The following is a 15,327-nucleotide window of genomic DNA, read 5'->3' as shown; positions in this document are numbered from 1 at the left end:
GTGTGCTCAATGACATGCTTAGTGTAGGATCCTATTAAATAATGTTCATAATCCTTGGTTGAAGCACCGAAAGGAGAAAACCTTGAGATAGATAATTAAGAAATTGGACTTAATTAACTTAGATCTAGAAATAGACTAAAGATTAAGAGGATTAATAGATTGATTAAGGAACCTAAAGAGTTTTAATTAATTTCAACTCCACTAAAGTAGGATTGAGTTAATTAGAACACTCTTTGTTTCACTCGAAAAGGTATTCAAAGGATTTAAGAATTAATCTCCTTGAAACCCATAATTCCCATGAGTTTGGATAACCAATTTAAAATCTCAATTTAGCTTGAATATGAACCCCTAAACTCCAGAACCATTTTATTATCATTAATTGTTAGTTGAGTTTGATTGATTATCAATTAAATTTTTGCCACACTTAATTTTGTCGGGTTTATTTCTTATAAACATAGTTGGATTCCCATTTAGGTTATTTCTTAGTGAAATTGCAATTATACTCTTAAAATTCCATTCTCTTCCTTCTATTACCTTTTTAGTTTAAATTTAACTATAATCAGTTAATTTTACATCAACAATTTAATCACTAACACAACTCTCCATAGGAACCGTATCTTTTTTTATACTACTTATGCGACCCATGCACTTGCAGTTGGGCTACATCAGTGCAAGATTTGTTTAATCTCTTGTTCTATTGTTTTGTTATACATACATTGCAACATGAAATTTTGAGCGTAAACATGTAATCGGCCTAGTTCGATTTAATCGAAATTTTCGTTTCTATTTTTAGCAGTTTAAGCTTTGATTCGAAAATAATTTGATCATTTGGCGTCCTTTACATATGTGTTTTACTTTTTTTCTTAAAAAAAAAAGAATCTAATTATTGAACCAAAAACGGTTTGAATCGCTAATTTAATTTGATTTCAATATAGAGTTTAGAAAAGAAGTCAAAACAGACTCTTCCATAATTGATTTGATCAGGTTTGGACCCTGAAATCATTAACTTGAGTGGATTCCGAATTTGACTTGAACCAATCTCAATTTGGTTCAAGGCTTGCAGGTCTATGTACCAGGCATGAATTCATTAATATTTTATTTTTTGAATGACAATTTTTAGTGACCGGTTTAAATAAATATATACCAAATGTGGGTAATAATTACTCAACTATATAATAATGTCCTACATCAAAAAGAGAAAGACAGACAATGATTATCTTTTTATTAAGCTGCATAATTTCTCATCGCCTCTCTACCATGTCCAGAGCTAATAATTAAGCTAAATGATTTTACTCTTCATTTGAGCAGTGCAGAGCTATGTCTACCAATTCACCACTTCTTTTAGTTCTTTCATCCATATTATTATGTGGGTTCTTAACCAAGATAACTATCGCGTTCTCAATAAAAGAAGCAACTATGATGATCTTCAACTGGCATTTAAGCGGAAACATCTAACCTCCAGACAACTAGTTCAGTTCTACCTCAAAGAAATCCGCTAGCTCAATCCTCTCCTTCGAGGGGTCACAGAAGTGAACCCTGATTCTCTATACCTAGCTGATAAGGCTGACCAAAAGCGCAAGGCTAAGGCTCCAGGTTCTTTGCATAGTTTACATGGCATTCCTATCCTGCTCAAAGATAACATCGCTACCAAAGATAAGCTCAACACCACTGCTGGCTCGTTTGCGCTGCTTGGTTCAGTCGTTCCTCGAGATGCAGGTGTGGTGATGAGGTTGAGGAAAGCTGGAGCCATCATATTAGGGAAGGCTAGCATGACAGAATGGGCTGCTTTTAGATCGAAATTTTTACCTCGTGGTTTCTGTGGAAGAAAAGGTCAAGGAAGGGTAAGCCCACCATAAGGTCCTTGTATTCCTATTAATTAGTCAAGTGATTTCAATTGCGTAATAGATAAATAAGGGGATTATGTTTGAGTGTGGTTGCAGAATCCTTATGTTCTATCAGCAGGGACATGTGGGTCAAGTAGCGGATCAGGAATATCAGTAGCAGCAAATATGGTAGCAGTGTCCCTGGGGACTGAGACTGATGGCTCCATCTTATGTCCATCCAGTGTTAACTCCATTGTGGGTATCAAACCAACCGTTGGTCTCACTAGCAGAGCTGGAGTCGTCCCAATCTCCCCTAGACAGGATTCAGTTGGGTAGGTGATACTGGTGTTAACAAACAGTTATTTGGTTTGTAGAACATTTTCCACTTATTTTCCAAGATTTTTTCAGTTTCTAATTCAATTTTGATGTGTTTATAAGAATTGCTTGAGAAAAGAACTTCTCTGAACCAATAATTCCTCTGCTGAACTCTCCATTCGTGAACTCTGCAGCTACACAGACTATCCATCTATAATGGAAATTAGCTTCGTTGTACTTTTCTGTATTCATTTTGTTTTAGTTTTCTGTATGTTCTTACTGATTTTACTTCTCTCCATAAAGAAATTCGAACTTAATATGATTGAATATTTAGTCTTTTTGGACATGAATATGCACATAAGTGATTTGGTGAATCGAGAATTTTATTCTGTGATTATTATTGACAAAGGAATTGTCACATGTTGGATGGAGCAGGCCAATGTGCCGAACAGTGAGAGATGCTGTTTATGTCCTTGATGCTATTGTAGGCTTTGATTATTATGATAATGCGACTACAGGTGCAGCCAAGTTCATTCCACGCGATGGCTACAAGCAGTTCCTTAAGCCTGATGGCCTTATAGGGAAGCGATTAGGGATAGTCAGGAATCCTTTCTTCAAGTTCTATAATGACGAGGGATCTGTTAAAACTCGAGCTTTCAAGCTCCACCTCGACACACTAAGGTAATAGAATGAGACTTTCATAGTTCTAGTTTAAATAATCCACTAGAGAATTGGTTTAATTTTTTATAAGCATAACTTGATGAAACATTTCTGTGAAAAAAAAAAAGGGAAAAAGGAGCAATTCTGGTAGATCATTGGGAAATTTCCAACATCGATGAGATCATAAATTTCACTGGAAGTGGTGAATATAATGCATATCAGGCCCAGTTCAAGCCAGCGATTAATGCATACCTAAAACAACTGGTGAAATCCACAGTGCGAACCTTAGCAGACCTCATTGCCTTCAACAAGAAATTCTCCAACTTGGTAAGTAGGTGATTTGATTTTATTTCAATGTGCATTCCTTGGTAGATTACAGAATGTGGTTGATTTTTTTTCAATGGCTGTGCAGGAAAAGACCAAGGAATATGGTCAAGACACGTTTGAAGCTGCTGAATCTTTGAAGGGGGCTGAAAAACTGCTAAAGATAGCAGTGGCAAATTTGAACAGAATTTCAAGCAATGGTTTTGAGGAATTGGTGAGGAAGCATAAACTAGACGCACTAGTGACTCCTTACGATTTTGGAATGAGCTCATATGCCTCAACTCTTCTTGCATTCAGAGGACATCCAGGAATCACTGTCCCTGCTGGGTATGACACTGAGGGGGTGCCCCTTGGGATCTGCTTTGGAGGATTAAAGGGTACAGAACCAAAACTAATAGAGATCGCTTATGGCTTTGAGCAGGCTACTAAGATTAGGAAGCCTCCTTCATTCAAGCCTTGAATCTTTAACGTGAAATTGGAAGCCCTCGGCAGTTCATTTTGAAGTCAAGGATTCAGAATAAAGTCTCCAAATTTCTTTAGCTTGTATGGGGATCAATTGATCTGACTTAGTTGGATGATATATGCTAAGTTTTTGCGGAATATTTAACAAAAATTATTTTACTTACAAAAAAAATTGGCTATGCAGGAAAATCTCATGGTCAAGAGGACTGATTCCAGGAATTAGAGCTCCTGCTGGCTGTATATATTTTCTTAGGATGATTTTTCTAAGAACAAACAGTTCTTTAAACTAAACGGAATTTTATTTATTCGCTTGTGATTTTTGTATTGATGAATATCTGAATTGTTCATGTGAAAATGATATTTTGCTCACTATTATATCATAACATGATTATTTCGTGTTAATTTTTATCCCGCAGCAATAGCTGAAGGAACTATTTGGCAAGCCCCCAAAATTTCTTGCTGTTAAGAAATATTTGATAACGCAACTGAAGGAACCAGTCCACGCAAGATGGACTTAGTCCACCCTTGAGCGAGTGTTCATGGCCCACAAACTTGCCGGCAAGTTTCTCTTTGAGAGAAACTACAATACCATCTTGTGCTAGGAGTCCTTCAACGTGTAGGATTAGAAGAGCGAGATAGGGTATTTCTCTTGGATTAAAAGTGTAATTAAAAGAGGGGAAATATGTCACACCCGTCCCTAACCTATAGAGACTAATGTAACTGAGAAAATTGATAGAATTTTCTCAAAATTTATAGCTAAAAGAACACATAAAACCTGTAAAAATGCATCTGATATGTATATAAAATATAGCTCTGTGCCCATTAAACATATTTAGATACACAAATATTCATATATCCTCTCTGTGAAGATCAAAAAAATATTTGCAGATCAGAGCTTCTAGCTATCTTTACACATGTACAATGAACTAAAACTAAATAAATATTTAAAAGAAGCATATTGGTCCGACTTCCACTAGATTCTATAGTTGACAAAGTGGAAGAGAGGACAACGCTAAAGGAGAGGCTGCTAGTGGTGAAATCAGCAAAAAGAATTTGAAATATTGAAAAATTAAGAGAGTGAATAAAACTACTTAGCGAGCGGATAAATAAATAACATAGGGAGAACAGATAAGGTTTTGGTACTTATAGTATCAATTTTGTTATATTAGAACAGGTCAGCTGAATAAATATCATTTAATCCAATTCATGTAGCTGAACTGAAATAAAATTCATGCTGTAACAGTATTGCTAAAATAAATATATTAAAATCATAAAATCTACAATACCTCATACACTCGCAATATGCTTCATCTAGATAATGCTAGCATATCACACACAATTTAGCAGCTTGAGAGCAATGCTGGCATATTGAGCTCTATGATGACACTACCGACCCAAGCGCAAGAAAAATATTTGTCATACACAAGTGCAAAGCTAACCCCAAAGAACGACCATCTGATATACGCCCCAAAGACTATGTGTATATCAAACACTATCCCAAAAACAGTATAAATATAAGCTGAGCTGAAAATAATTCACCCGTCATCGGGGTGTTGTTTATTCAGTGCATATTTAATGAGCACTTAGTAAATCATAACATATTATAGGGTAGTTGAAATAATTCTTAAATAAATATACGTCTTTAACATCCATGAGACTTAACATCCATGAGATTATTTTATTCGTTACTCACATGATCAACAACAATTTCACATCATATAAATTAAAAATGTCTATTTATAATTCTAACATGGTTTACTGTCAAATCAACTCCTACTTTCCTTACATGCTCTTAAACTCATCAATATTAAAAATATCAAAAAGGGGCAGCCATGGTCAATTTAGGGCTTATATAAATCCTTTAGTAATCACCACACCCATTGGTAAGCATCTTTCGAAGCAAACTTATCAATATAAACTGTCCCTCCAAACTTCAATTTCCTCCTTCAATCACTAACTCAAATGACGACTTGGGAACAACTTCTAGGTTGCTGTATAAGGTTAAAGAAAAGCTACATGCTCTCATGAATGTTGAATGAGCTATTGATGGACAGCCATATGGGTTTCTTTCCCTCACTCAACCATCTTCTAGGTGAGAAAGTAAGATAATATAGTTTAATGGAAAAAGGTAGATGTAGAGAAATTACGATGAAGAGTATGACTGAAAATAAGGATCAAAACCTCAAAATTGGAGAGGTTAGTTGCTGTCCTCCTTTTCCTTCCTTCAATCAAGTGCGTCTAAATTGAGAGAAACGGTGATTAGGCGTTCTCAATGAAGGATTTCTGTTTGGGAAGACAAGAATAGGTACTGAGGACTTGATTTAATCAAAGAAATGGATTGATTTCAGGTTTGGGTCATTCTCCCTCTCAATTCCCTGTTTCGGCGCTCAAGCAGAAAAGGGCACTCTGTTTTCTTGCCCTGTACCCGATTCTGCTCTGTTTTGGTTCTGTTTTTATCTCTTTTTTTTTTTTTATTACTTTTCCTCTGTTGACTTTTCGTTCTTCCTTTTTCTTAGTTCTTCTTTTATTTTAATTGGGCTTTTCTTGTTGGCTGGAAGTGACCTAAGAATCTGCTTAAAAATTAAGACGCCATGTTATTAGTTACCTTTCCCATGGTGGCGCACCTCATATCAGTAGATGCAATTTGAGAGTGCCTTGAATCTTCTATTCCAGAAACAATCACTGATGCTTTTGAAAAATATTTTAAAATTTTTTACCTCAAATCATATAAAAAAAATGATTAAAAGCATTGATTGCGACAACTATATATATAAAGTTTTGAATTTAATAAAAAACAACTCAAATTATATGTTGGAGGCCAAATTAATACCAGTAAGTGGAAATTTTCGTAGGATAGGCAGACCTTGTCCTTTGGCTTGGCTCAACTTGCTTGAGGCAAGGCTCATCCTGCCAAATCGCACGCTTGGGCGAGGCTGAAATGACCTAAACAGTTGTCGGCTTGCCGTAGAGTATGATGATTTACTGTCGACGGCTTAGCTCTTGCTCCCTTTTCCATAGATCTTCTAGGGGAATATATCTTTCTAAAACTTGAATATTTCCTTCTAAAGCTTCAACTATCTGCTTTGCCGAATGAAAAAGATTGTGCTTTGTCAGAATAAGTAAAACTATACACTAAGAATGCGTTTGATATGGCATATAAATGTTCAACCCTTTACTCTTTTGGTAAACATGGGAAGGGGGTGATTGGTGTCACCCCTCCCCTCCAAGGATAATTAAAGAGGAAATAAGGGATGATTTTGTTTTTCAAAAAAAGTTAGTTATCTAATTAATTATACGAATTTACTATTATTATAAAAATTACCAAATTTTATCTTAAAATAAAAATTGAACTCTATATATAATAACTTACCTCATTCATTTGTGGTCGATCTTCTGGATTATCATTTAAACAAGCTAAAGCACAAGCTATCACTTGCGTCATTTCATTGTTGTCATAGCCCTGCAATCTTTTATCAATAAAATCATAGTTGCCATTGGACAAACCTTTTCGGAGCCGAGGTACAGCCTGAAAATTAATAGAGGAAAGCATTTATTATTTTTCCCAGGCAACAAAGATTTTATTTCCAAAATATACACTAAATTAATCGAGGAACAATTATGTACCCATTGAACTATGTTAGAGTTGCCATTGAAACTGATATCATCATGTTGTTTCCCTGTAATTTCCTCCAAAACGAATAGACCAAAAGAATAAGCATAGGTCTTCTCAGTGAATCTCCTCCTATGGAAATATTCAGGAGGCATATAACTGCAGTTGGAGATGAAAAAGTTGCGAGATATGAGAACGGTTCAACAAATATTCTTTAAAGGTAAATATGGTAAAATGTATTTTCTTTTTGGTAGTTTTCCTAGTATGCCAAAAATACACCACAAGGCTGCAATATAATTTAGTTCAGGCAACATAATAGAATTTTTATTTTTACCCAGTAGAGACACAAGTAGCAGAATTTGAGAGAAAATTGGCACGTCCATACTCTGCAAACTGGATAAAAATGACTGAAGTAAATTTATTGCATTGTATAGTTTAGCACCAAATAAAAAAAAAAGGTCAGTTTACATAAAAATAGTTTAATAGTCCAATCCAAATTTAACGATACATTCAACATCTTCTAATGTTAACAATACTTCCTGGCTCCACTTCCATGATCAATTTTCTCCGCTTGTTATTATTCTATTGCAAATTGCACATATAAAAAAAAGCTTCATTTGGCACTGAGGTTCACAATGGAAAAAGCACTTTTCTAACGAAATATCATAAAAAAGAAATATTTTAAAATTTTGAAGTTTTTATAATTAAAACTTATTAAATTTAATTTTAAATTAATTTTTAAAATTTTTAACTAATATATTTAAAAATGTGTTTTCCTGATCCAACAAATATCTAAAAAATGAGAAAGGCTTCTCTTAATATTTGCTTTAAAAAAAAAAAAATGTCTAACATACACAAAGTGAGGTGAGTTTCTGTTTCTTATTATAGAAAAGATTATCAATAATTGATCGTTTGAGTTTGTAATAATCACCTTCACTTTCATATTATCATCAATATAAATTCGATCTCTATGGAAGACGTCATACAAATCCCAGGGTTCATCTGAAAATACATCACAAATGAAATGCGAAAAAGCAGGTACCAACAATTTAAACCTGAAAACGAAATGAGGCTTATTAGCCAAGGCATAAACTCAGAATGCAGGGAATACTTACAGCGTTCCAACAGATATTCCAATATTTTCATCCTGCAATTGATGATTCTGCGCGAGATTTGCCATGGAACAAATTCAACTCCTGCAATGTTTTCCATCTTTATAAGACAATAGATGTATAATAGCATATTTTCCGCCACATATTGTTATTTGCGATGTCATCCTAACGAAATTGTGGATGCAACGCGAAGTAAATATCAAGTAAGTAGTCCAAATTAAATGGAATAGAACATTTAAGAGGCAAAATGTGGAATACTAAAACCTAATACATTAAACATTGGTTTTGTCTTAAGATTTTGGGTTAGATATGGTCTTGTTAATGATATGGTTCCCTCAAAGCCTTGCAAATAAAATGTCCTAGATGTGGCAAAGGTAAGGGCATACCTCGAAAATAAGAACCATAGGTTTTGTCCTCCGGAACAAACTCATAAACAAGCAGTCTATTTGCTCCTTCATTGCAGAATCGAATCAGGTTAACAAGATTTTCATGATGGACACTACTACTAATGGCTTTAATCTTCTCGTATTCATCTTCTTGCTCTCCAGGCCTATATTTAAATCTCTTAACTGTTACCGCTTCACCATTTAGGCATCCCTTGTACACTTGACCAGAACGACCCTCACCAAGAAAATTGTCGAGAGAGAAACCATCAGTGGCTGTAATTAGTTCTTTATAAGTAATTTCCCTCGGTTGATAATCTTGAAAATTGTCAGTGCCATTAGATGGAGTTTCTCGAATATCGATGGAGTTTCTGCACCATATGCTGGAGATGGTCTTCATGATGAGATCTGTTAGCCTTAGGGTTATCTGGATAAAGGAAGAGAAGGATAAATTAGAGATTGTGGTGTAAGATAAAGGACAACTTGTTAAAGGAAAAGTTCATCAAAAATTAAGTCCAATAGATCACTCGAGAGAAATGCTTCTATAATTATAAGTGGGAGATTCTAAAATTATTTTTTTTTTTTAGCACGGTGACTTTGTTTTCAACAAAAAATATATATTTTTTCTTAAAACCCACCATAAATGAATTGTTATATATATATATATATATATATATATATATATATATATATATATATATATATATATATATATTAAAGTACAAAATATGATCAATAAAAACAAAATAACTATAAAAAAAATTTCTACTCAATTTTAATTTGATTATAAATTTCAATTTATTTTAATTTGGTTAAAATTAAAACTTTAACTTATTTTAATTAAATTGGACTAATGTTCAGTAGAATTAAATTAAAGTTTTACAATTGAAAATTTGTAACTAAATAAAAGTGAAAAATTCAGTGACCAAATATTTAATTTTTCTATAAATAAAATGAATAAAAAATCTAGAAAAAGCATGTCAGAATTTCTATAAGAAATGAAACTTTTTTTTCATACTGTGTAAGAATTTATTATCTTCCGAATTCCATATCTCCTCTGGAGGTATAGTCCCTTCAAGAACTTCAATGATCTGCAAAGCATAATGTAGCAATGTCAAAAAAGTTATGCAAACTATGTAATTTTTTTCATTGATATATATATATATATATATATATGTACATATACGCACATGTGTGCGCTAAGTTTTTACCTCTTTCATTTTTGGACGAAACTTTGAAGGTTTAAATATAGAAGCTATAGCACAATAAATCACGCGTTTCATTTCTTCTGCTGGATAACTTGTTAATTTGGAATCAACAAGATCTTCATATTTTCCCTTTCTCAAAGCTGACTCAATTCGAGTTCTTACCTAAATATTAAAAAATATATATATACATACATTCTTTAGTTTTTTCCATCAGAATTAAGCTTTGATAATTTTCTAACATATTACTAACTGTGAGTTAACTCACATATTTGTAAATATATTTTAATTTTGAGAATTATCTACTAAAATAATTGGTCAAAACTCAAGCCTGTAGAACTACATATCTGAATTATAAAAACCATATAAGTTCACTTATATTTTTAATATATTATTTGTTTACGTTCATTAATAAAAAAATTTAAATTTTAATTGTCAAACTAAATTAAAAAAAAAGTCAATAATTTATTTGTTTATACATAAAAATATTAAATTGCAGTAATATTGTAATCTATTAACAATAATTGTCATACCCATTCAATGATGTTAAAATTTATCGCAGAAGGCTTTTTCCCGATAATTAGTTCTAAAAGTACAACACCAAAAGAATAAATATCTGACTTCTCAGAAACTTTTTGAAAAGGAGAATGCTCTGGATCTGCATAACTGCATATAACAAAAAATATAGTTAATATTTTTTTTTCTTAAATGAAATTCTTTGCTAGGGAAGCCCAAAAAATTGGTGCTATTCAATTTGTTGTTGTTTTATTTTCATATGTTGTAATTATTCAAAAAGTAAATCCTAATTAATAGCAATGTAAAATATAATTAATAACAAGAAAGAAATTTTGTGTCTTACACGTTAGTTCCCATCACCATACTACTACTGATGTGAGTAATATCATCAGAAATCGGCAAAAATATGGCGAGTGAGAAATCTGCTACCTAAACAAAAATTATATAAATAGATTAGGAGATTTATTTTGCCACATAATTTAATATCAAATACAATAAAGTAAACTTACATCCAAAATTAATGAGTTCAGATATGTACAGTTTTCCAATGCCTTTTAAAAAGAAACTTTTAGCATTTAACTTAGAATTTAAATGCCAAAATTTTAATTTTTTTTTAAATCAAACTATTCTAAATACCTTTGGCTGGAATTCATTGTCAACGAGTATATTCGCAGACTTGATATCTCGGTGTATAATTTTAGGATCACCTGAACATATACACATGGATTATGTGAGATTAGAAAAGTTTAATATGAAGATTTTTTTTGCCTAAATTCGATTTACCATGGATCCAAAACACAAGATGTATGGTGAAACGTATTTATATTTTTATGTCTTGAATCCGTGATGGACTAGATTTACGCAAGAATTTCCCTTAACATGAAATTGATTAATAACACAAAAAAAAAAAATGAAATAACATCAAGCCTCAACATTTAATTATTATAGCCTAGCAAGTAGCAAATAAATTATTGATTACTCACAGCCTTCATGTAGATATTGAATCCCTTTAGCAGAGCCGATTGCAATTTTCATTCTGTTGTCCCACGCCAAAAGCTCCTTTCCTTCTATATATCATAAGATCGTTATACCATATTTACAGCTATGCCCAGATAGTGATATGTATGAACATTTGAAGGCTTGAAAAGGGACTTACCATGCAAATGAAAATTCAAGGACTTATTGGGAACATATTCTAAAACAAGCAATTTATTAGCTTGTTCATTGCAGTACCCTTCCAGCTTAACAATATGTGGATGACTTACATTTCTAAGGACCTCAATCTCCTCCAAATTTTTTTGGGGCTTTTCATGCTGTTCCTGTGTTCTTTTAAGTTTTTTGATAGCTACGACTTTACCATCTAGCTTTCCCTCGTAGACTTGACCAAAAGAACCCTCGCCAAGTAGAAAGTTGTTGGAGAAATGACGAGTAGCCTCTGCTAGTTGTTCAAAGTTATATTTCTTCAGCTCATACGCTTGATGGTTCTCAGAGGTAGAAGCATGACCTTGATTCTCCTGATCATGAACTACTGAGCTAGATTCAATCGGATGTATAACCGGTGAGACGTGAGGTGGTGGAGTTGGTTGGGGTGTAGGTAACATAGATCCACCGTCTGAAAATTTATAATACACCTCAAAGTCAGAAGAGAAGGAAAACTGTGATAAAAGAGTACAGATCGTGGATCTGTCCACCAAAAATCTAAATAACTTCTAAAAAACGATTCCGTCATTTAACCCATATATACACATCCAGAAATGGAGCATCGTGGAGCATAAAATAGAAGTATAATTGAAGGGCCTCTATGGCACTAACCTTGATTCTCTTGATCCTGAACTGCAGAGCTAGATTCAATCTGATCTATAACTGGTGAGTGGTGAGGTGATGACACTGGTTGGAGTGCTGGTAATGTAGATCCACCATCTGAACAATTCATAACACGCCTCAAAGTCAAAAGAGAAAGAAAATTGTGAGAAAAGAGAAAAGATGGTGGATCTGTCCACCAAACATATTAAAAACGATTCCTTCGTGGAACACATAAGAAATGGACCATTATGGAGAATAAAATAGAAGTATAATTGAAGGGCCTCTATGGCAATAACCTTGATTCTCTTGATCCTGAACTGCAGAGCTAGATTCAATCTGATCTATAACTGGTGAGTGGTGAGGTGATGACACTGGTTGGAGTGCTGGTAATGTAGATCCACCATCTGAACAATTCATAACACGCCTCAAAGTGAAAAGAGAGAAAATTGTGAGAAAAAAGAAAAGACGGTGGAGCTGTCCACCAAAAATCTAAATAACTTCTAAAAAACGATTCCTTCATGGAACTCATAAGAAATGGATCATTATGGAGCATAAAATAGAAGTATAATTTAAGAGCCTCCATGGGACTAATACTGTGGACTCGCTAGTTAAAAAATTACCTTTTTTGTCAGTGCTGCGATGTTTATCAGTATTCGTGTTTCCAAAACAACACCCTAAGCAGGAAGCCATCAGAGTTGCAGGGACACTACAGCTAAGATTTAGGGTTTGAGAGAGAGCAAGGGAAAGAAAGATATCTGAATGGAGAGGCAAGTACACGTAGGAAAGTTGGTTGAAACTTTGAAGAGGCCTGGTAAAGATCTTATAGTGAGAAACCCATACAAGTAGCTGGTCCAAGTTTCTCCTAAACAATTATATTAAAAATGTAACAACTTGCCCAAAAAAAAAAATTATATAAAAGAGGAAAAAAAAAAAAAAAAAACATAACAGACAAAAGTCCTCCCTTGTATTTTCAGAAGTTGACTAGTGTGAACCCTAGTTCTCCCTTAGACTAATCATAAATTAAATGAAGATGGGACCTGGGTTATATCTCCTAGATTAATTTGAGAATTCGCTATCAAAAAATCCTGAAAACAAATCCTAATAAAGGATCCATGAATTTGATGTTTTATGAAATAAAAATGTACAGATTTAGATTTGAATGAGATCTAAATTTGTTTACAAGGTCGATTGTCCAAGATTTTAGTAATCAGATTATGAAAGCAGTCTAAAATAAAATTTTAAATACTTTAAAATTTATAAATTCTAAATATTTATATTTTTAAATAAAATTATTATTTTCATCATCCCATGTATCAAGTAATTATGCATCCAAATGCCAAAAATATTTTTAAAATTTTAACTTTCATTCATTCATATATATATATATATATATATATATATATATATATATATATATATATATATATATATATATATATATATATAAGATTAGATTTAATGATTAAAGTAGAGCCAAATGGTTTGAGCTATAACCATAACAAATAACAAACCATTTTTTAAAATAAATTAATGATATAATAATAAATTATAATTATAATTACTTTATCATTTAGTTGTCATTATAATTAATTTATTATTTTATGAGACAATTTTATGTATTAATTTTACATAAAATGACAAGAATATAATGTAATTTCTCTTAACAAGAGTATAATATAATTTCTCGCACTGTAGTCGTACCTCGTGTGTGCCGTGCGGACGTCACCTCCAGTCCAGTCCAATTCTTTGTATTATAGTTTCATAATTAATGGTGGATGGTAATTATAATAAAAGATGCTCTTCGATCCTTGAATATTCTATTGGATTATATTTTAATTTTTATAATATGCATATATTGTAGATCACGGTAAGAATTTTCCACATGTTGACCAAGAGCCTGCCCACAGCTATTTGCATGAACACGACACAGAGGATAAATTATATAGTAAATCAATTATTATATTTATGATATATGAAATTATAATATAATAATGGGTGAATATGTAAATATGTGTAAATTTTAATGAGTAAACATATATATATGGGTGGGTCTCATATTTTTTTTTAAATATAACTACATTTGGATGTTTATCTAAATATTATTTATTTGTCATTTCATGTCACATATCGACATAAAATTATTATGATACTATATAATTTCTCTGATAGAGAGAACCCTCCATGTAAATAAAACAATTGTTATTAAGTGAAAGGGATCGTTTAATCATAAATGTAGTAACTATTAGATAAATTAATCAATTAGATCTTAAATCAAGTAATAATGACCAATTAGATCATAATCAAGTACTATTGAATATTTTATTAATTAATCATGTAGAAATCAGGTAACTATAATTAATTAGATCATAATCAAGTACAATTTGATATTTTATCAATTAATCAAGTAGACCATAATAAATTAGATCATAAATCAAGTAATTATGATCTATTACATCATAATCAAGTACTATGGAATATTTATCAATTAATAAAGTATATCATAATTAATTATATCATAAATCAAGTAACTATGATCAATTATATCATCATCAAAGCAAGTAAAAAAAAATTACGTCATCATCAAGTACTATAATATATTTTATCAATTAATTAATTAGATTATAATCAATTAATTATAATACATTACATCATAATTAATTAGATAGAGGTGAGCACTATTCAGTTTAAATCAAAATAACCAGCCGAATCAAATTAATTTGGAAATTCAATTCAGATTTTCTAGAAATTAAGTTCGGTTCAATTTTTATTTATGAATTTTTTGACTTATTTGGTTCAATTTTGGAGTTAACACAATATTTTTTTTCCCTCTTAGGAAAATTGAATCGCCCAATCAATTAGATCATAAATAAAGTAACTATAATCAATTAGATCATAAAATCAATTAATTATAATTAATTGCATCATAATTAAGTAGTATATGACATTTTATCTATTAATCCAGTAGATCATAATCAATTATATCATAATCAATTACATTAATTGATCAAATAACTATTAACAATTAGATCATAATTAAGTACTATAAGGTATTTTATCAATTAATCAAGTACTTTAAAATCAATGAGATTATAAATCAAGTAACTATAATCTATT

General features: G+C 31.8%; 1 protein-coding gene and 1 pseudogene across 2 annotated transcripts; one reads left to right on the top strand and one right to left on the bottom strand.

Moving 5' to 3' along the window:
* Positions 1 to 1,268: 1,268 nt before the first annotated feature.
* On the top strand, positions 1,269 to 4,332 carry LOC110643352 (probable amidase At4g34880; annotated as a pseudogene).
* Positions 4,333 to 6,283: 1,951 nt separating this feature from the next.
* On the bottom strand, positions 6,284 to 13,014 carry LOC110643349 (putative leucine-rich repeat receptor-like serine/threonine-protein kinase At2g14440). Of its 2 annotated transcripts, none has more exons than XM_058141340.1 (15): positions 12,834 to 13,014; positions 12,510 to 12,617; positions 12,223 to 12,330; positions 11,567 to 12,022; positions 11,394 to 11,477; positions 11,047 to 11,117; positions 10,754 to 10,839; positions 9,708 to 9,780; positions 8,693 to 9,116; positions 8,310 to 8,390; positions 8,126 to 8,196; positions 7,529 to 7,587; positions 7,209 to 7,353; positions 6,955 to 7,110; positions 6,284 to 6,662 (listed from the first exon to the last, which is right to left on the bottom strand). In XM_058141340.1, the coding sequence occupies exons 1-15, from the start codon at positions 12,901 to 12,903 to the stop codon at positions 6,564 to 6,566; spliced, it is 2,091 nt and encodes a 696-aa protein (XP_057997323.1). In that variant the 5' UTR covers positions 12,904 to 13,014; the 3' UTR covers positions 6,284 to 6,563. The 2 variants fall into 2 exon arrangements, with proteins under 2 accessions (XP_057997323.1, XP_057997324.1); XM_058141341.1 differs by having other exon boundaries at positions 11,394 to 11,474.
* Positions 13,015 to 15,327: the final 2,313 nt, after the last annotated feature.

The sequence above is a fragment of the Hevea brasiliensis genome, unplaced genomic scaffold (genome assembly GCF_030052815.1).
Source record: "Hevea brasiliensis isolate MT/VB/25A 57/8 unplaced genomic scaffold, ASM3005281v1 Scaf1, whole genome shotgun sequence".
In the NCBI taxonomy this organism is placed as follows: Eukaryota; Viridiplantae; Streptophyta; class Magnoliopsida; order Malpighiales; family Euphorbiaceae; genus Hevea; species Hevea brasiliensis.
This window is presented reverse-complemented; position numbering and strand designations above follow the sequence as displayed.